Raw genomic sequence first — 22726 nt, 5'->3', positions numbered from 1 at the left:
TAATTAAAGCAGAATTCAAATAAAATAGAACTGCTTTTATGGTTGAAGTTTTGCCGCCATTTATTTGACTCCAAATGTTCAGCACTTGATAAGAGAGGCTTAGCTCTTGGAATCCATTATTGCAAGGGGAGCCACATCTAGATAGAAACAGAAAGGATCCAAGGTGATCAAATTGGATAATTTCCACAATTACAAGTGAAGCTTTAGGTGAATGAGCCACTCTTGACTGTGAAAACAATCTGGCTAGTCACAATTTCAGTTGGCAACACCTGAACAATCACATTAAGGCTTGAGAATTGAGTTGAGCTGGGTCATCTGAGTTCTACCAGAGTTATTGGGTTTGTGGTGGTGGCGGTCAACATGTGCGGCTCAGTCGTCAGTCTTACCCACACACACACACACACACACACACACACACAATTATTAAATTATAATTAATCACCGTTTACTAATCATTCTTGATCATGAAAAAATGTTAAACGAAAACGAAACCTTTAAGAAACAAATTAAGCATTTCTTCGAAGTTTGGTTTGGTCTATGTTTCCGCAGGCGCTCAGCTACAACTTCAACATAACAACGGTTGTTCCATTCCATCTATGAAACTTCCTCAACTGCAAATATTTTCCCACAAGGAGAAACAAGAGAAAAGAAGAAAAATTCTGTTCTTACTGGATTATCATGTCAGACCATGAAACTTATCCATGGCGTTTTGGGTTATTAATATTCTTGATATTAGTCCCAGGTGGTAACATATTCAAAATTCTATCTTTTTTATTACGTTGATGTTTTTCGAGGATCATGTTGAAGAAGATGATTTTTTTTTTTATATATATTATTGTTTTGCAGTTACAGTTGTTACAGGAGATTCTCTGGAAACAGACGGAGAAGTTTTGTGGAAGCTGAAGCTATTTCTTGAAGGGAACAACCGTGCAAACAAAGGACATTATTCCCAATGGAAGCAAAATTCAAGCCCGTGTATGGCCTGGAGTTTCGTGCTCTTCCGATCAAACCAGAGTTACAGGTCTCAATTTTTCTGCAAGTAATATTGCCGGCGAAGTGTTCAACAATTTCTCTGCCTTGACACAGCTCGCTTATCTCGATCTCTCAAAAAACACTTTTGAAGGGCCTATCCCCGAGGATTTGAGCGCCTGCCACAACCTCAAGTACCTCAATCTTTGACATAACATTCTTGAGGGGGAGCTGAACTTGAACGAGTTGAGTAATTTAGAGGTTCTGCACTTGTCTTTGAATAGGATTTCCGAGGAACTTCAGTTTAGTTTCCCTTCCATTTGTGACAAGTTAGTGGTGGCTAATCTTTCAGAGAATAATCATACTGGAAGGATAGATAATTGCTTTGATGGATGTGGAAATTTGCGGCATCTGGACTTGAGTGCTAATTTTTTTACAGGGAACATATGGAGTGGATTGGCACGGCTTTTGGAGTTTTCAGTTTCTGAGAACCACCTTAATGGGTCAGTCTTGGGTTCCATTTTTACAGAGAATTGCAGTCTTGAAATTTTGGACTTATCTGAAATGATTTCACTGGTAATTTTTCCCGGAATCGTATCCAATTGCAAGAATTTGGTTATCTTGGATTTATGTGGAAACAATTTTTCTGGGCCTATTCCATCGGAGATTGGTTCACCTTGTTCTTGAGGAGCAACAGTTTTAATAGTGTGATTCCGGAGTCTCTTTTAAACTTGGGTAACTTGGATTTTCTGGGTTTGAGCAGCAACAACTTTGGAGGAGACATACAACTGATTTCTGGGCGATTCACTCAGGTGAAATATCTTGTATTGCATTCAAATTTCTACAGTGGTGGGATATATTCTTCAGGTATTCTTCAGCTGCCTAGCGTTTCCAGATTAGACCTGAGCTTCAGCAACTTCACTGGTCCCTTTCCGGTTGAAATCTCTCAAATGCATAGCTTGAATTTCTTGATCATGTCCTACAATAATTTCAGTGGTAATATTCCACCAGAATATGGAAACTTGCTCTTAATTCAAGCTCTTGATCTCTCATTCAATCAGTTAACTGGATCAATACCACCCTCCATTGGGAATTTGACGTCTCTCTTGTGGCTACTGCTTGCAAACAATTCACTTTCTGGTGAAATTCCTCGTGAGATTGGGAATTGTTCTGGCTTGTTGTGGTTGAATCTTGCAAACAACCAGTTGTCTGGGCAAATTCCAACTGAATTTACTAATATTGGGAGGGATCTCTCTTCAACATTTGAGTTAAACCGACAACAAGGTGAACAGATAATTGCTGGCTTTGGTGAGTGCTTGACAATAAAGAGGTGGATTCCTACAGATGACCCACCATTCAGTTTTGTGTACACAATCCTTACAAGAAAGAGTTGCAGAAGCATATGGGATTGCTTACTCAAATGCTATGGCATTTTCCCAGTTTGTTTTGGGGGTTCAAACATACGCACTTTTCGAATCACAGGCTATCTTCAACTTAGTGGGAATCAACTTTCAGGTGACGTTCCTATTGAAATCGGTAAGATGCATAATTTTAGCATGTTGCATTAGGGTTTTAATCGGTTCTGTGGGAAGCTGCCTCCACAGATTGATAAGTTACCACTAGCAGTTCTAAATTTAAGTCGAAACAATTTTTCGGCTACAATTCCTTCTGAAATTGGGATCATTAAATGCCTATAGATTTGTCTTGTAACAATTTCTCTGGCACATTCCCAGCAAACTTTAACGAATTGTCTGATCTGAGCAAGTTCAACATCTCCTGCAATCCACTTATATCTGGCACAATTCCATCAACTGGGGGGAGATCGTCTTACCGAGGAGATCCACTATTGTAACTTCCAGATTTTACTGCAAATTCCCCTGCTCAGCCTCCAAAACATGCCAAATCGAATGCAGGGAGAAGAAAAGCTAAATGGCCAAACGACTGTTTCCCACCCAAACTATGTTGAATTCTCAAAGTTTCCCCTATTAACTATGAAAATACCGTTTACCCACCCATGGCTGGTTAAACTTAACAGAACCCTAACGCCTGAAAATTTTATCTCTTTTTGCCCCTCTAAACTTTAAAAACTAAAAGTTTCCCCCAGCCTAAGTTTGAAAAAATGACAGTTTCACCCTAGGGTTTTATTTTGAAATCTCCGATGACATCTCTGGCTCCATTGCTGACGACCTCTCCCTCCAGAAGCATCCTCTCCTTTCGGTGATCTCTTTTCTCCTATTTGGACGCTCGATCTGTGTCGGAGAAGCCTTGGGAGGCAAAGAACTTCGTCGGGGAAGACGAAGCTATCGTCTTCATCTGGGAAAACGAAGATGATTGTCTTCATCTGGGAAAACGAAGATGATCGTCTTCCCCTTCATCTTCGTCTCCTAAGGTTTCTCCGACGCCAATCGGGCGTCCAAATGGGAGGAAAGAGATCGCCAGAAGAAGAGGATGTTTCGGGAGGTAGATGCTGTCGGCAATGGAGCCGGAGATTTCAAAACGAAACCCTAGGGTGAAACTACCATTTTTTAAAACTTAAGCTAGGGAAAAAATTTAGTTGTTAAAGTTTTGGGGGGTAAAAGAGATTATATTTTAGTTTATTTTTAATATTATAGAGAAAATGACGATTTTACTTTTACTGTCATTAATTTTAACTGTTGATGGATGGACATTTGGTGTTATCATAGATAAAGGGGAAACACTTGACATTGCAACATACTTTGGGTGGGAAATAGTCCTTTGGCCAAACTAAATTGGCCTTAATTCTAGCTTTTGTAGCTCTTAGGGCTGGATTCGAGCCGAGCCAGCTCGAGCTCGGGCTCGGCTCGGCTCGGTTCGAGCCCGAAACGAGCCGGGCTCTGCTCGGCTCGATTGAGCTCGAGCTCGAGCTGGCTCGGCTTGGCAGGGCAGATTTTTTTAAAAATTTTTTATACAAAACGACGTCGTTTTGATCCATATATATATACAAAACGATGTCGTTTTGATATGAAAAACGAGCCGAACCGAGCCAAAAACGAGCCGAACTCGAACCTAGCCGAATTCAGCTCGAGCCGCCCCTAAATAAAGCGAGCCGAGCCCGAGCTCAGCTCGGCTCGAATCCAACCCTAGTAGCTCTAATAAAAGTGGCTAGCTGCTAGGAATTGACCCCAAATACACTTTTGGAAGTTAATTTTGCTTTCAATTTATGAATATAATGTTGTCTAATAACATGTTAAACATTTAATTTAATTTACATGCACATTAAATGATATATTGCTTATAAAATGTAATTTAAAATTTTACTTGGAATATTTATTTTATTACTCAAACATGAATCAATCTAAAATATAATTAGTAGCTTTTGAAGAATGATACTATCTGGGCTGAGCTTCAATTTTGTCTTTAAATCTCATTTGCTTTTTAGAAACAGCTACAGAGCAATCACATTGCTCAATATGTATCTCAGGGAAGTTCTGGAAACATTTAACTTTCTGAATTCTCGTGTATCAATGTTCAATTGCATATACCATATTGAAGTAGATATGTACATGAAACATGACAATCCCATAGCTCAACATTTCTGGATCCAAAAAAGCCATAACATATCACTTACTCTCAGTGTACTTGCCCTTTAATAAACCAAGGGTTACTAGGTCGACATCTTGGCCCCCTTTGCCGCCTTGTGATCTTCCCCCACCCAATGAGTTTTCCCTCCACAGATCCCTTTTCCCCAAAACTAATCTCTGTTGAATTGGAAGTAGAAATGCATGTGCGCCTCCTTCCCCTTGCCCAGGAAGTTCTGCCCACGTTTTTGGTTGGGCATGTTCCCCAACTATAATTAGCAGCTTCAATCAGTCCTTCTATTGTCTGTAGATCCTCAGTAACTTCGTACCTTGAAAGCGAAGCAAGACTAGGGAGAATTTCACTTTGGAAATCTTGCTTCTGCTGCTGCCTCCTTCTCCTCATCCGACCTCTCCTCATCTGACTCAGCAAAGAAGTATCAACTGCTGCTGCCTCTTTGTGGTCTTTCTGGTCATTGCACTCATTAACCCACTGTTCTTCGACCTTTGTCTCAGTCAGCTTCAGTGTCATGGCCTCAAAATAGTCAAGACCATCACATAGACACTCATCATTATCCTTACTGTTTCTACAACTCAGAGCTACTCCAAATTCACAATCAGGGTCATCCACCACTAAAGAAGCTACCCCAGCAAACCAATACAGCTCGTCACTCCAACAAAGCTCAAACAGCTCGCAAGCAACAGGTTCTGAACAAGTTTGAACTGTAGATGAAGAAATGGAAACGATAGCCTTTGCTGCAGTCCTAACAAGTTCATCTAGCATATCCCCACCTTCTTGTCCTGACACTGTAGCCCTCAGTGCATTACCAACTAGATTCACGTGCACATCCTCATCTTCCTTTCCAGAGATTTGAAAAGGTCTCTCAACTTGGTTTTCATCTGATTCTAGTCTTTGTGGAGATCTCTCCTTATTTGCTGGGCTCACAGGTACTTCCAAATCCATTTCTGTAGAAACAGATAGTGCTGGTGAATAGTCATGTTCATCCATGCTTGAGTTCAGGTCAATAGTGACTCTGAAATCTGAAATTTTATTATGAAGTCCACCCCCTACTACATCCTTATTCGAAAATGGCTGTTTTTGTGAGTCAATCACTGGATCAGCATCCTCATTAGTATCAGTTAATCTATCCTTCTTAATCATGATGTATTCATCTGCCAATGGACACAGATGGGATGAAGAGTGGCCATTGGACATATGAGGAGGCTTGTTATATATTTCTTGAAATCCTTGAACCCACTTGCCACATGAATTGTTGCTTGCATCAACCTTCTTCAGCTCTACGTCATGGATGGATGATAAATGAGCTCGCTCTAAGACAGATTCCACTTGAGTTGGCAACGCACTTCTTTTACCACATGTCCTCTTACATAATGACTTTGTTTTAAGCCAAGGTAACCCCCTAGTTAAATCTTCAAGCTTCTTTTCTCTACCCAAGGAACAGATGTGTGACACTGAATTAGAATTATCATCCGTTGCAGGCTTCACTTCCATGGAAAGGCTAATCAATTTAGTAGGGAAATGGTGCTCAGATGCCAAATCATTGTTGTTACGGTCCAGACCATCAAAACTGGTCGATGGTGTGTCAGACTTCTGACCAGTAAGCCAGGGTATTGCAGCTGATATTTTAGATATCCTCAATGGTGCAGATGTGTTGAAGCACGGGAGTGCTTGAACTACTATAGGGTTCCGCATAATGTCATGTACATGTTTTCTCCAAGATGAAACTGAGGATGCTTCAGAATTCCCTACATCAGTCATAGAAATAAGCTGACAAGAAGTATCGGTGTCAGGAAAGCTATTAGAGGAGATTTCTCTTCCAAGGCTCTCTGAACCTTCACTGTAGGACTTTTTCTCACTCTGATCCATGAGATCAGACCTCAGAAATTCTTGAGTTTGCTTGAGTTTAGCATCTTCTAAAGATGTGGATACGTCTCCACCAAAACCTACAGGTAAAGAAACAGAATTGCTTCCACTTTGTCCTTGACCTTGCTTGAGCTCAGCGTCTTCTAAAGTGGTGGATCTCTCTCCACCAAAATCTGTAGATTGTTTATGCAACCTGACAACAGGATTCTCACCTGTTTCATTGAAAGAAGATGGCAACTCTTCCTTTTTGTTTGCTTCCAGGTGTAAACCTTCAGAACAAGTTTCAAAAACACTTCTTTTCTCAGTGCTTTGCGCCAAATCCGTGGAAAAGACTTGAAGGCCTGAGTTAAACTTTTGAGGCAGATCCAGACATGGGACCTCCCTGTGGACAGCAGAACTTGGAAAATCACCAGTGATGGAAGCTGTTTCTTCTTTGAGCTTGATGGGTTCATTCAAGTTAGCCAAAATTTTGAATTTAGGAGCTGCCTCTTCCTCATGCTTCGTTGGTTTATTCAAGTCAGTCACATATATGGAAGTGGAATCTGCCTCTTCTTCAAGTTTGACTGGTTCATTCAAGTCAGCCAAACAAATCCTTTTATCAGAAATAGAACTGGGAGTCAAATTATCCCCCGCAAAGCTGAGTTGAAGCTGCTGCTGCCATGGTATGGTTGTTGATTACTCTTATCCACAGCCTCAACAATCTTGTTTGGAGGATGATCTAACACCGTAGGTGCCTTAGGTAAACATTCCTCTTCTTCACTATCAATGTACTCATCAGGTGGAAGTTCAAGATCCAAGATCTTCTTACTAAACTTCTTGCACTTAGGCTCTAACACACAGGCAGAGAATTTAGTTTGAGCAGGTTCAGGACCTGCATACATGATATTTCCTTCTTTAAAACATGACAATGGCAGGTCATTTTCAGTAGTTGAAACAGACAATCGGTTGCATGCAGGGTTCATTTGTGGCAAGCCATATGCATGGCACAGCTTTTGGGCATAATCATGAGAGTTCTTAGACAACTGTGGATTTGACGATAAGGTCTCCAGCCGTAGATGATGTTTTAGTAACTTGATTTTCATTTCATCCATTAATTCCCTCTGTCTCCAGTAAAGGCGATGGAGTTCACGGATCTGGACAATCAAAACACATTTTAAAACACTTCAGTGTTTAAGTGTGATAACAAATCTGCTGTATCAGAATCATGAATAAGATATGCTTAATGTAAAACAAACATTTATATGCACATGCACATGCACACCCAAGAAAAAAAGAGATGTAATTATTTTAGATTTTGGTTCAAGACAATGATTCCTACAGGCCTAATGACAGGTCTCCTTAGTCCTTCCCTCCCAAAATATTTATAGATAAAAACAATGGTTTGACATTGATCTTTAACAAAATAGATCTACAACACCCTTTGACTCAAACTTCAATCATCTGAAGGCAGTTGGTTATTCCTGCTTCTCTTCAGATGCTTAGCTACAGTAGTACATTTAAATTTTATCAGAACGGATCATAAACTTAGAAAATTCCCACTCCTTGGGGATTTCTGAAAAATTGAAATTATAGTTTTTTATCTTGGCAAAGAGCGATAAATTTTCAGAGCAAAGTTAAATTACAAGAATAACAGCATCAAAACAGAGTGTTTAGAAAAATGTGCTCAATGGTCTCAAAGATGTCAAGAAATAAAAACATCTAAAATCCCATATATTCAGATAACAATTTAAATTATGCTGACCCCTCATATTTTTTCCTCAGTACATAAAGGTTTTAGAGAGATATGGATCTAATTTATACACAACATGAAAAATGTGCTATTAAGTTAATGAGACAAAAGAAGCAAGTTAACTCAAAACTGAAAGTTGAGACAGAACAATACCTGGTCCTTGAATATAGCTTCATGCTTGAGCATTGTCTGCTTCAATGCAGCCTTGTTTTGCACCAAAAGCTGATAAGGAAAGGGAAGTAATAAGGCACCATCATGGCTGTGTCCATTCATAAATATTCTATCAATATTATTTACGGGCCATATAGAGCCATTGGCATCCAAGTTAAGATCCATGGTAGAATAATGTCTGGGAAAATAGCTTTTATACTGCATGTCAGCTTGCATTCCCAGCAGTGCCATTAGTGTTGGAACGTTAAGTTTAATCAATAAAACATAATTCAACTTGGTAACCTCAATACCATTGAGAACAGCACCTGTAACAAGGTCAAGGATAGGTTAGATTTTTTGGCATATCCAGTGAAAACATTCGCTGTTCTTTATTATTCTTATAGTTCTTATAAAGATCAGAAATCTCAACCAATATTTGCAACTTTCATAAATATTAAAACCAGCACAAACATTTACAATAACACAATCAATGCAGCTGAGGAACACCAAACAGGCAGAGCAGAGAAAGACAACTTTACAACAGTGTGCCCCATGAACAAATATATACCTTGATCCTAGTGGCAATGCATCTTAAGATGTGACAATATATAAATTGAGTGGTTGAGAAGTTAAACTCTAGTTAGTAGATGAAAAGAAGCATTTTTCGGTAACATCAACTTAAAACTTGGTTGATCAAGACACTAAAATAAAGATTCTGAAAATCATTGAAGAATGAACAATATTTTTCTGTATATAATGGTTTTTCGTTTGCAATGTATATGGAAGTAAACTCTATAATGCGAAAACAAACTGAATGAGTAATGTACCTTCAATCAATAGTCCAAGCCACAGTCATAAGAACAAGCACATTAAACATGTTACTAAAACGAAAGTAGCATATATGAAATCAATGCAGCTTAATCCGAAAATCATGCAGGTAAAATCACCCAGATCTCAACTAGTATCTTATAAACCAAACTATTATCTCACGCCATGAGACAACCGTAGATACAATCATACAAACTCCATACTACATTCATGTTTGGGTTGAAAGCCTAAAAAACAAAAGCTAGTTCGTCCGGTAGCAAATTTTTAAGAAAGCTAAAAGGATTAAGTTGAGAGAAATCCCAACCTACATTAAGAGGAGGGATAAAAAATTAAACAAATAAAAACACGGATTGAATCTATAGCTAGGTGGGAAAGGAATAAAAAGGTTCGGCAAATTCCAGAAATCAGTAGTGCGTAAAGCCAACAGAAAAATGGAGATTGCTTTCATAATGAAAAGAGATGAGCTTATAAAGAATCCAAGGCAAATATATAACCAAAATCAGATACCCAGAAAACCAAATTTATTACTTGAACCAAATGCTAAGCGGAGCATCAGCCAGGGGATAAAGTACGGAAAAAAGAGAGGAAAAAAAAAAAGCCTTAAAGGAGTCTATTGAAGCCATAATATACGATGACTATTACATCATTTGGTCAAGCTTCTTAGACGAAGATTTGATACCAGCCAGAATTGTAAAGTATGAAAGTGATGATTTAGTTGCCAAAAAAAAAGTTGCAAAAATCCGATAGCTTTAATCATAAAAAACAGGAATCCCACTGAAAATACAAAGAAAAAGACAATCAAGACTCATTCTAGTAAGTGATCTCCAAACGTTAATCTTCCTCAAATTCACTACCTTCTCAACAACCCACCAGTGATTAACTCGCTCTTGCTCAACGTTTCATAATCTTTGAGCTCTGCAACTACAAGAACAAGCAGCACAAAGAAAGAGCATCAAAGTGAGCATCTTTAAATGACTTTGAATAAAGATAAAAGGCTAAGAGGAGTATCGAAAAATCAAAGTGGGTATACTGAAAAACACCTTGAAAAGCACAGAAACGGGGGATTTTGGGATCAGCTTACTGGGCCATTCTCTCAAAGAAGATACTGAGAGAGAATAGAAAAAAGGAAGAGTTTGTTTATGAAAGAGAGAGAAATCCAAAAAACAAAAAAAAAATTCTACACAAACAAGCGAAACTTACATGAGAAGAGATATCAAAACTTGTCACGATACAACACTCTTTCTCTTTCCCAATCACTTTCACCCTCGTTTCTCCTCCCTCATTTAATGTGTTTTTTAATTTTATTTTGGAATTTTGAAACTTTTTTGAGAATCTTGTCTCTCTAGTTCTATCCACCAGTCCTTGTCTACTTTGAAGTTGGAGATATATGCATTTGGGCTCAGCCTAGGTAAACAAAGTTCTAAAAGTAGCCAATTAGGTCCATATAAAATAATATGTCTAAGTATGATTTAACCTAATTCTAATTTGATTTGATTTAGATTTGAATCGATTAATTCTGATTCATTTCAATGTTTGGAATTCTTTCTCCAGAAATTAGTTGTTCATTGTTCTTGTAATTATTATTTGATTGGAAAATGAAGTATATGAGAAGATCGAAGAGTAAGAGAAGAAAGATGAGAATGAGATCTAAGTTGACTCAAATCCATTTCTTTGGGGGTCTTCTAATTTGTTGTTTTTGTTTAATGTTGTTCATTTTGGTGTCTTGCATATGATAGTTTTTGAATGTTTCCATAATTTCTATAAATTTAATCCAATCGATAATATTAGTTCAATAAAATTATATATATATATATATATATATATATATATATATATATATATATATATATATATATATATATATATTGGTACATAATTTGAGTATAAAAATGATGTATCATCATATAATTAGATAATTTGAATTAAAAATAAAATAACATTTAATTACATGATCATATATTATTGATGTATTCAAATTATGTAAAAAAAATATATACTTATAATATTACTCATATTAGTTTGGATCTTATTATTCTGATTCATCTTTTGCTTCGACTATAAGTATTTTTACTTTGTAATGTTGGGTTTGCAATAGGTGGGCCAAAGTTTTGTTTATCAACTCCAAAATTCTCAAACTAGCCCCCAAGAAGTAACTTGAATGACCAAAAAAAAAAATTCATATATAAAAAAGTATGAGTTCAAGTTTTTTCTGACAATATATCAAGATCAAACTATTGACTTATTTGATTCAGTGGGTATGGAGTTGATCACTAGGTTTGAAGTTTGACTTGCTTGATGTAATTGGTTTTGCCCTCAAAGGGGTGGTCCGACTCAAGGGAGGTAATCTCAAACTGAATTTGTACATACGCATTCCATTAATTTTTTGTTATATGTAATAGAGTTGAATTATATTATTTGAATCTTCATTGTGAGCTATTGAAATAACAAACTTGATCAAGAGGGACAATTGGCGGTTAGGAGTGTACACGGTCTAACTTAATATACTTTATGAATTTTTTAAAATCAAATTAAAAAAAAAAGTTTAGAAAATTTCATATCAAACTAAACTATTTTAGTTTTCAAATTAAATTGTTTTAGTTTTCAAACTAAACAAAATTGAAAAAAAAAATGATTTGATCTATTTTGAATTACGGTTTAGACTTATTAAAAATCATTTGCTTTTTAAATATATCACATTTAATAATAGAATTATATTTTTCTAAAATATAAAATAAATAAATAAATATATATATATATATATATATATATATATATATACACACACACACACAAATAAAATAATAATAAACATGTAAAGAAAATTGTTTATTTGAAAAAATTTATCAAATATGAGTTTATGTATATGCATTTTTAAAAAATAAGATTTATAATTTAGTTTAATTTGAAAACTACTCAAATTATAATCGTAAATTATTTTTTTTAATTTATTAACTTAAATTAATTTGTTTATCATAATTTTTAAATAATTTAATTTATTTTTAGGGCTTGAATTAATAACACACGTCCAGTGACAGTTGAGAGAAAAGATTGATAAGTACGAGGTTGGGTTTAAAAATGAAATTCCTGCAAACTATGAACCTAGCTTAGCTTGGTGAGTAAGTCTGCCGGGAAGAGATGAAATATAGAATAAAGAAAAAAAAAACTTTAAAAAGAAATTATTTAATTATATTATATAATTAAAAAAATAATTATTTAATATTATTAATAATTGAAAATTATATTAAATAATAGGACATTTTTTTTATTATAAATAATAATTATACTGAAACAAAACGAAATTTAGTTAAAATAAAAAGTTTTATTTCTATTTGACCGCCTCTTCTTTTATTAATTTATAAAACTGAATCAGGATCAGATAGACTTGATTACTGCGGCAAAACACAGACCCTTGATATTTTAAATTTAACTAGAATCATCAGTGGGCCCTATCAACAGGCTTGCAATTAAATTTTCCGTTCAACACTTTAAATTGTTTGAATTACTTTTTGGCCCAAAGAAACCTAATTTCCCACCCTAGGTTAAAAAAGTTGGTTGAAAGGGTAGATTTCACTCTATGAATTTTAAAAAATTAGGATCTTACTTGTAATCCATTTTTTTAATTAAATTTTGTTAAATAAAAAATAAAAATTTTATTTTATTTATATATATATATATATGTTTTTCCAAAATAATGAGTATTTAAGAGGTAAACTATAAATTTAAAATATTAAGAGTATTAATAAAAATTTTCAAAAATTTTTAGAAATTTAAAAAATGTTTAAGGTGTTTTTGAATTTTTAAAATTTTAATATATTTTTTAATAGTTTAAAAGTAATTATTACATTTCAAAAAACTAAATAAAATATATTATTTTAAAGTTTATTAGGGTTTTGAAAATTTTAGAGTTTAAGTAATAATTTTAAATTGGTAATTTGAAATATATATTAAATATTAATGATAGTCTTGTAATTTCAATACAAGAATAAAATTATCATTTTTACTACTAATAAAAATAAATACCTAACAAAAATTTGTCTTATTAAAACTTAAAATGTGAGAATTGTCATTAGATCAAACCGTGGTGGGACATAACCATTTGACCTTACTTTTATAATAAAATCACGTGTATAAATAATAACATATTATTATTTAATTAAATATTACTTTATCTTTAAGTTAAAACTATTTAATTATATGATGATATATCATTATTTGTATATAAAATTATATATATTATTTTTATAGTTAATAATCCATAAAAAATCTATTGACAAAATGATCTAAAAACAAATTAACCAATAGAATAATGTTATATATACTTATTTTTTATACAATTTTTATATATAAATAATATATTATTATATAATTAAATAATATTTAATTATATAATAATATATTACCTATAGATATACACAAAGGGAGAAAGAAAGAAGAGTAATTTAGGTTATTACTTGATTCCTTGAAACTAGTCTCTTGTAATAAAAAGACAAGTTCTTGGAATCTTGGAAAATGAAGATTTAGTGGCAGGTGAGCTATCAATTTACTGAAAATAATAGGAAGTTACCAACTTTGAATAATTATTGTAGCATTGTTGTTTAGTCAATTTTTGTCTTTATCATTATTCAGATTCAAGATCAACTACAAACACATGACCCCACTTTTGCTCTAATCACAATCTAATTCTAATCTAACCCAATTTTGACTTTTTATTCATTTAACCTTCAAATTTCCAGTAAGCTTTGACTCTTGAAATTGATCTCACCAAGATCTTACATAATCACTGTTGAATTAATTTGATATTTTATAACCTAATTTAATATTAATTAAAATTAGAAAAAAATCAATTAAAATAATCTAATTTTATAGATTTAAGTGATGTTAGTTAGTACTTTAGTAGGGATTATAAAGTTATAGCTAAAAACTCAATTTAATATCGGTTTTACCCTCAAACAATTCTTTATTCATAATTTTATTTAAAATTCAATCAAAATAAAAGAAATTCGTTAACAAACTCATCTTAACCGAAGTAAGCATTCTTGATGTTGTTTTTTTTTTTTTTTCAAAAATTGAATATGAGATTTTAGGCCTTATTGGGGTAGGCATGATTTACTCTTTGTATGTATAATTTTAATTTTAATCTTATTCTTTCATCAATTCTTTATCATTATTGTGTATTTTAGTCATGTCTAGTTTTGCTTAAATTTGTTACCATTGCTCCTATCCTTCGTTTTTTGCTCTTACCTAATTTTTTCGTCAATTCTCAAATTTTATTGTTAATTTGAAAGTATAATTGTTAACCTTATGTATATGATTTAGAGTTAAATTTTGTATAATATATGTAGATATCTTGGGTAGAAATATAGTAGAATTACTATGAGTGGACAATCATACATTGTTCTTTTGTCATTTCTAGTTGTTTGTTGTTAAATTTAGTATTAAGAATGGTAACTAACCTTTAATTTACTTCAAATTTAAGTTAGTATGAAAGATTGATTTGATTTTGAGTTATAATCTATGATAATAATGAGAAGAAACCGAGGATAAAAATATTATAGGCAAGTAAGGGTAGGTGCAATAGAGCTTGTCTAATGAAAATAGCTCTCGACACCCACAGATTAGCGGGAGAAGAAGAGAATAAGAAGACTGACTATCAATTGGAACAAAAATGGTCATCAAAGAAGGAGATAAAAAACCTTAAGGGAAAAAGAGAATTTTTCAAACTTTGAATAAAAAAAATTATTAGTTTTTTAAACTAAAAAAAGAAAAAGTAATAAAATTTTCATTTTTTAAAAATATTTCAATTAAACAACGTTTTTATTCTTATAATTAATAAAAAAATTTAATAAAATTTAGATAACAAATAAATATTTAAATTTTAAAAAATTAACGAGAGTTACTTTAGGAATGTGCCAAACCTTGGGTGGGAATAAGTCTTTTGGCCTTTACTAATTAGTGTTGGTATACATTTGGAGCAATTGTGCGCTAATGCATGCTACCCACTTGAACCGACATTTATCCAAGAAATGCAGCATGATTAGCTCTCATTATTTTCACCAAAACATTTAAAAAAAAAAAAAATCCATAAAAGACATCAACATGATCATAAACTGTTCAATGCAAAAGCACTAAATACATGTTTTAGGTTACACAACATTGAACTTGAAACTACTCCGTTTGAACTAATTTGACATACCCAAATGCATTAATTAGTTAGATAGATAAATCTGATATATAGTAATCAGATCTATAATTATTACATTAGATAAATTAACGTTTTACAAACGTGACATACATTTTAATCCAAGTATTATCTTAAAAGTTTTTATACTCCGTTACTTTTGCTATCTTTAAGAGTCAAATTCATACAAAATTTCATCAAATGTATATGCATTTTCATTCAACAAGTCAAACGTTGTTACATGTCAAACACTTTGACCATTTCATCGAATCCTTCCAATTTCACCACATACGTTGCATCCACTAACATGTTTTTTCATCAACCAAAACAATTTAGAACATTTCTAATCCATTTCAATCAAGTCAAACAATCCAAGATTACATGCAAACACACTATTAACCTTGGTTTATCTTTTTGGCTACTATTTCATCAATTTCTTCATTCTTTGTTTCATCTTCTTCATCCATCTTTTTAACATGATAATTTACATTAAAATTATAAACAAATGAATTAAACTAAATAAATAAAAGATTTTATGTATACATTTTAAATATACAAATAGTACATAAAATGAATTCAACAGAAGGAAGTGAAAAGCAAAAATAAAACATTTTCGTATTCATTACTCACAAGGAAATACAATACCCATCATGACTCATGTTTCATAATATAATAAAATTATGTGTACATATTTTAAATATACAAAATGAGTACATAAATGATATGTTATTATGTGATTTGGTGATTTTAAATTAAAGATAAAATAACATATAATTACATAATAACACAAAATTTGTGTACTCATTTTATATATGCAAAATGTGTACATGTAATATTGTTCTTCGTAAAATAATTTTAAATGAATTCATAATGGTTACTTATAATATATAAAACAAAAATTTCATACTTCGCCTTTATCACAGTGTCACATGTATCCTTGGTTGCTCGATTGTCTTCTTATTTATATTTATTGTAAGTCCGTAGACTTTTCATCACTCATATTCATATTCGTCATAGGTCCACAAGTATTTTATTGTATTCGTATTCATATTCACAATATGTTTATAGGCCTATCATTGTATTTATATTTATAATAGGTGCACAGAGCTTTAATCATTCATATTCATCATAAATCCATGTACTTTTTATCATTTATCATATGTCTTTGAATATTTTATGATCTAACCATATTTATTAATTCTTAGATCTGTGAATTCTTTAATCTATAATTCTTCATCTTTAGTGTAAACTTATAACAAAACAAATCTTATAAATCTTTTCAAACTAAGAAACATTTATCTTTGGAAAACATTTGAAAAGATTTATTCAACAAATACATTTTTTTAAATCTAATAATATCTCTTCTTTTTTTCTTCTTGATACTTGAAGAGGGAAAACTTCCTTCAAATTAAATATCCTTTCATAGCTCTTTATATTTTTATTATCTAACAATATGTCTTTTTTTTTTAACATAAACAAAAAACAGAATATTATATTTATATAGCAATTTAAATTACGAGCACAAAATCCATTTGAATCGATTGTGTAGACATATCAAGGGAGACGGGTTGACCCATGAGGACACAAACCATTATTGTAGTAGGTTGTACCAAGCTTGCATGCCATGCAGGGTGTGTCAAGGCCTTAAGATAAGGCTCACAAAAAATAAAATTCATTAAAAATTATTAAAACATTATAATTCGGGGATGGCTTGTTAAAAGCCCACAAAGGCACGACTTAAGAGGCCTTAGGCCATGTCACGAGCCCTTCAATTCTAACAGATCGTCTTAGCCTACTAGGTCCGTCAATTGATAGGCTTAACTCTGGCACGACAATTGGACACGATGGGTTGCATTGAGGCTGGTTTGACACAACCCACCGCCATCTCCAATTACGTGCAAGCCTATTCTTTGCATATCATTCCACCATTTATACATCCGTGCAAGTTCTTGATGCCACATCCATGCATATGCAGTAATCTGGTTCTAAATCAATTTAATTTCATTTTAAAACATGCTCTGATGCTAAATTGAAGGCTTTGAAATTTATAGGTGTCTAAGCACATAAACTCATGTATGTCTCAAATTCACCTTATGTTCACCTAAAATCATCCAAAATGAAATTGAGTTTGCAAGAACCATTACATTTCAATCAAGTTTGCAAGAAACGAGTAGGCATTTCTGCTTCTAGAACAAATCCGAAAGCTTGTATGTATGACCCTCTGCAATTTTAGAGTTGAGAAACGATTCCGAAACAACATTGCAACAAAATTTGGAGAATCGGCTCTTAGGTATGCGAGAAAAATGAGAGAGAGAAATATTTTTATCTTGCATGTAATAGTGATTTTGTCTTCTTTATATAACAATAAAATTATACGTATCTATTTTGAGTACACATTTTTCATTTTAAATAAAAGTTAAAATAACAACCAATCACATGATAACATGTATACGTGTGTATATATATATATATATATATATATATATATATATATTTTTTTTTTTTTAAATGGGTATACATAGAATTGCTCTTTATACAAAAAGTGTTTTTGGACAGTTTTAATTTAGTCCAAAACTCTATGTGACTTCTATGCAAATTATTCTCCATTAATTATGTCAAATTTAGCTCATTGTTATATTAAACTTGGCATGACAATCATCCAAGTTCTTCTTGATTAATATATTAAATAAAATATTTCGTCCATGCCTCTGTATTTCTCCGAAACTTTATACTAAATAGTTTAAATTAATGAGGATATAATATTGTCAATACATATTATCTAAGATAACTTTTATTGACTACCCAATGGGCCCATATAGAAATGCTTAATAAAAGGCAAAAACTTGAATTTTAGTGATTCCAAACTCATTACCCACATAGAGATAGACATCACAATAATCTTATAAAAATTGTATACCTCTCGTATATGATTGTTTCATATAAGTATGAATTTTATCTTCACATATAGTGTATCTAGATCCTTGATCACTAGTGTAAATTCATACTTGTAAATAGGCTTGGATATGATCCCAGTTGGCTCAGTCTTAAAAGTCAATTCAGCTTGATTTAGTTCGATTTAAATTCGTTTGATTAAAATTTTAATCGAACTCTAGCCAAAGCATTTGGCTCGTTTTTTAAATTAGAGTCGAACTTGAGTCAAAGAGTATTCAACTCGATTGAAGAATGTTTTGGTGTAGTTTCTTGTGTAAATACTCTTGCTTTAGGGACTCAATTGTCACCACAATAAGAACTCCATCAAATTATCTTCAAACTTGTTTTTCACATTTTCATATTCTTTAGATTTCATTTATGTCTTACCATCCTTTAAATAGGGAGATCATTTTGAAATATTGCAATTGGATGTAGAGATGAGACGATCTCCAATTTTCAATACGGTTTAGATATAATCCAAGTTGACTCAGTCTTGAAAATTAATTCAACTTGATTTAGTTCAGTTCAAATTCGTTTAATCAAAATTCGAATTGAATTCAAACCTAAAAATATAGCTCGTTTTTTAATGCAAGCTAAACTAGAGCCGAGGGGTGTTTGAGCTCGACTTGGCCCGAATCTACCCCTACTTGTAAATGTATTATAGGGAGATCAATAGTAATATAGATAAAACATTTTTATTTATTGAATATTTGCTTACATTATTTAAAAAACGCAATGTATTCTTAGAACATAACCATAACATTATATGGGATAAAACAAATTCAAACAAGCTTGGTATAGTCATATCAATACTTATTTTTCGAAGGAAGATTTAAAAAAATGTCTATATTAGCACACACTTTTTATTAAATTAAGTAATCGGGGAGTATACTCATTACGTTCTTATATGTGGATAATTTTATTTTCCTTGAAACTAATGGTGTAGTATTTGACAAGTTCGAGAAGTTCATCATGATTGAATTTGATATGATTGATCTGATCTTAGGTTGATGCATTATTTGATAGGTATTGAAGTGGTGCACTTTATACCAAGATTTCATTTCTTTAGAAGAATATGTTCAAGAAATTTTATATGGGTTTTAGATGAAGATTGTAATTTTATGAATACATTAATTGGGTTTGGTTTGAAAGTTTTAGAGATATTGAAGGAAGAAAGGTGGATTGCACTCTTCACAAGCAAATTGTGGAAAGTCTAAGTATTTGATTGCAACACAGAACTAATATTATGCATGTTGTAAGTCTCATTAGAGGTTACATGGAATGCTCAACAGAGATACATCTTCTTGCTGCAAAATAAATTCTTTGATAGTTGCAAGGTCAGAAAGATTATGAGTTGTATTACAAGATAAAAAAAGTCGTATTTATTTAGCTTTACAGATAGTGATTATGTCAGAGATTATAATACCTAAAAAATTAATAAGTAAAGTTATAATAGTAGTAAAATCAAGATTACTTTAGTAATCTTCAAATATCTAAAGCGATAACTTGTCACATCATTATTGATAATAAAATATTATCAAAATATTTTATTATTAACAAATTAAATAAAGTAATTTTAATAATAAAAAATAGATTATCAGAGTAATTTTTATATACAGTGAACCAATCCCCCCTACTTATTTAGTTTTATTTTTTATGATGTTATGTGCGGTTGTAATAAATATTAATAATAATATAATATTATATAATTGAATTTTATTTTACCTTTTATTATAACTATCAATCGCGTAATTATTTTTTTCTTTGCTCTACATCAAAAGTTTGTGTAATCTATCTATATTTGTATAGTTTTATTTAAGCTTTTATATATATATATATATCCTATTCAAGAAATTGTGTATTTAATTAGGGTTTTTTTTTTTTAACAGATATTTGAACAGGGTTATGAAAGTTTAAACACCGACACCGAAAGTGTCACAAGGACAGATTGTCTTAGACAAATTTCCAATGTTTTCACATCACTTAATCAAATCATCAAGGGTCATTAAGTATGTTTTTAATTAAGAAAGCTTAGAAATAGTTGTGCATGGTTGAAATCAATGACAATCCTAGCAAAGTTTTATTTATTTATTTTTTTGATGAAAAATTTTATTAAAGTCGAACTATTTTTTCAAAACCGAATTAACCACACAAAGTAAATTACACCATAAGTCTAATGATCTACAATCATTTCATTGGATAATTCAAGAGTAATCTTTATATAGTATCAACGGATCTCGAACATAAACTTTTTCCTTTAAGATTCTACATTTTTTACCTTTTAAACTACCCACATACAATTGATATAAATTTGTTCCATAGAAAATCTTGAGAATATATAGTAGTGGATCTTGATGTGTTATCAATTTGTCCATGGCGACAGATGAGCGTTGTTTGGGGAAAGCAATCTATAGTGGGAAACACGGTCAGCTAGATTTCATGATCACTTGTTTGAAACTCTCTGCATTGCATCCCCATTGAACACGTTTGTTTCAGGGATAACATATATACATATTTCATGCATCTCTCTTTCTACTGCTCTTTGCGCCTCAGAAATCTGCATTAACCAAGCCCATCAGTATCACAATTTTAATGGACTTGCCCTCTTTAATGGCATCAGCTCAGGCAATTAGTGTCCACAATAAACAATTTATCAAGTTGCATCCCTGTTGATAACCACCCATTTCCCCAAGAATCACTTTACTCAAATGGTCAACATCAATGGAAGCATCAAGATTTTTGAGCTTTACATGACACCTCCATTTAACCAGCATAATTAAGGATTTAGTTAATTCTCCACTATGTATGGTAATGATTAATCATTTCGGTGATGAGAAACTTTGACAAGCTGACATCAAGCATGATTGACCTACCATTTATATGATTATGCTTGTGGCTTCCGAGGGCTCTTCTTTGGCCAACTTGATTATAATTATTTAAAAGAACTAAACAAGGAGGTTTAGATGCTAAAAGAGAGATTAATTAATTTGTTCTAAAGCTCTGTAATTATACCATAGTACTTCTCTCTCACAAACTACACTCAACAACACCACCTTTGGAAAAAGAAAACAAGAACGACAGGAGAAAAAAACATGAAAGTACAAAGTAGAGTTGAGCAGAAAACTTTCAGGTGGAAGATTTTTTGTTGCCAATTGGGTATTTGCTTGCGTTCTTCACCATCTTTGTAAGTGCAGCTTGACCAAGATCAAGACCACAAACATCAGCAAGACGAATAAGATAAAGCAAAACATCAGAGAGCTCTTCCTCTAAATGCTCTTTGTCATCAGAGCTCCAATTGGGCAGTCCTCTTGCAACTTCTCCCTTCCATTGAAATATTTCAGAAAGCTCACCAACCTCTCCCACCTGCATAAAAAAAAAAAAAATGCATAGAAGTTAAAGAGCAATCTTAATTTTAACTGAAAGTTGCATATTCAGGTATAGAAAAGTCTTACTAGTGCCAAGAGGAGATTTCTGGGACTGTGATATTGATCCCATCCTCTAACTTCAGCAAACTCAGCAAGCCTGTCTCTAAGTTCTTGAAGAGAAACATCTTTACCATTAGCTTTCTCCATCTCTAGCTTCTTCTTCTTCTCTTGGTTATGGTTCCCTTAGGCTCATGCATATCCAAATTTAAATATAGTGTGTGTGTGTGTGAGAGAGAGAGAGAGAGATCCACAAAAACCAACTGTGATTTTAGTGGAGGAGCACTTGAGTGTTCCCTCAAAACAGTATCATGTGAGGAATGGCAAAGTTGTCTCCTTTTTTACATCCATGAATTGATATTACTTAATCCACCTGGAATTTTATTTTTCCAAAGTATGAAACAATTCTAATAAACAGAAACAAAAATGTTCAGAAATTAAGACTATAGACACAAAAATGACAAGTGCCTCCTCTCTTGAAATCTTTAACCAAATCATTCGTTTAGAGCTAAATCAACTACATTGAGCAGTTAAAGCATCAATCCAGTGACCATTCCCACAACTATTATATCAGATAAGTTAAAAGTTTAATTTTAAAATATCGTCAAAACAGATTTATACTCATGCTCTCTTATACATGAAACCTTATTTTTTGTTATTTAAACTACCATTTGAGAGCAAAGACGATTAAAATTTAAGTACTCCAAAGGCTATATCCCACAATTATGTTAATATGAGACTGTTAGCAGTGCACCTGCCAATTACCCCTTTTCCTCTTGCAGCTTCATAAACCAAAATGATCACTGAAGGAATGCATTAACCTTGAGATAAAAATTAAGTGAGCAAACTTATTGCTACAACTTGTCAGATGGCTGTAGAGTGCAAATTAGGCAATGAATGTTGTCTGCTTCCACCCTCTCTAAATTTTATCAATGCCCTTATGCTTTAAAGTTTGTAGTTTAGTAAGCTTTTGTCCATTGCAAATCTACTCTGAAACTGATGGAAGATTTCTTTCAAGATATTCAATAATTGCAACCAGGAAGCTATAGAAAACTTATCCCATCACTATCTTATTATCTGGTAGTCAGTGAACATACC

The 22726-nt window shown here is 32.5% G+C and overlaps 2 protein-coding genes and 1 pseudogene across 5 annotated transcripts; 1 reads left to right on the top strand and 2 right to left on the bottom strand.

The window, feature by feature from the left end:
- The first annotated feature begins 75 nt into the window (after window positions 1-75).
- Window positions 76-3010, top strand: LOC123210914 (annotated as a pseudogene).
- Window positions 3011-4416: 1406 nt separating this feature from the next.
- On the bottom strand, window positions 4417-10370 carry LOC123210915. 4 transcript variants are annotated; one of them, XM_044629411.1, is made up of 5 exons: window positions 10298-10370; window positions 10138-10202; window positions 9952-10018; window positions 8273-8595; window positions 4417-7523 (listed from the first exon to the last, which is right to left on the bottom strand). In XM_044629411.1, the coding sequence occupies exon 5, from the start codon at window positions 6391-6393 to the stop codon at window positions 4561-4563; it is 1833 nt and encodes a 610-aa protein (XP_044485346.1). In that variant the 5' UTR covers window positions 6394-7523; window positions 8273-8595; window positions 9952-10018; window positions 10138-10202; window positions 10298-10370; the 3' UTR covers window positions 4417-4560. The 4 variants fall into 4 exon arrangements, with proteins under 4 accessions (XP_044485346.1, XP_044485347.1, XP_044485345.1 ...); XM_044629412.1 differs by having other exon boundaries at window positions 9968-10018; XM_044629410.1 differs by lacking the exon at window positions 10298-10370 and having other exon boundaries at window positions 10138-10273.
- Window positions 10371-21164: 10794 nt separating this feature from the next.
- LOC123210921 (dCTP pyrophosphatase 1-like) lies at window positions 21165-21941 on the bottom strand. The gene is made up of 2 exons (XM_044629421.1): window positions 21659-21941; window positions 21165-21569 (listed from the first exon to the last, which is right to left on the bottom strand). Exons 1-2 carry the CDS (start codon window positions 21776-21778, stop codon window positions 21333-21335), a joined length of 357 nt encoding a protein of 118 aa, XP_044485356.1. The 5' UTR covers window positions 21779-21941; the 3' UTR covers window positions 21165-21332.
- Between the last annotated feature and the right edge of the window lie 785 nt (window positions 21942-22726).

The sequence above is a fragment of the Mangifera indica genome, chromosome 3, assembly GCF_011075055.1.
Source record: "Mangifera indica cultivar Alphonso chromosome 3, CATAS_Mindica_2.1, whole genome shotgun sequence".
NCBI lineage: Eukaryota > Viridiplantae > Streptophyta > Magnoliopsida > Sapindales > Anacardiaceae > Mangifera > Mangifera indica.
Note: the sequence above shows the minus strand (reverse complement) of the source record. Positions and strands in the feature narration are given on the sequence as shown.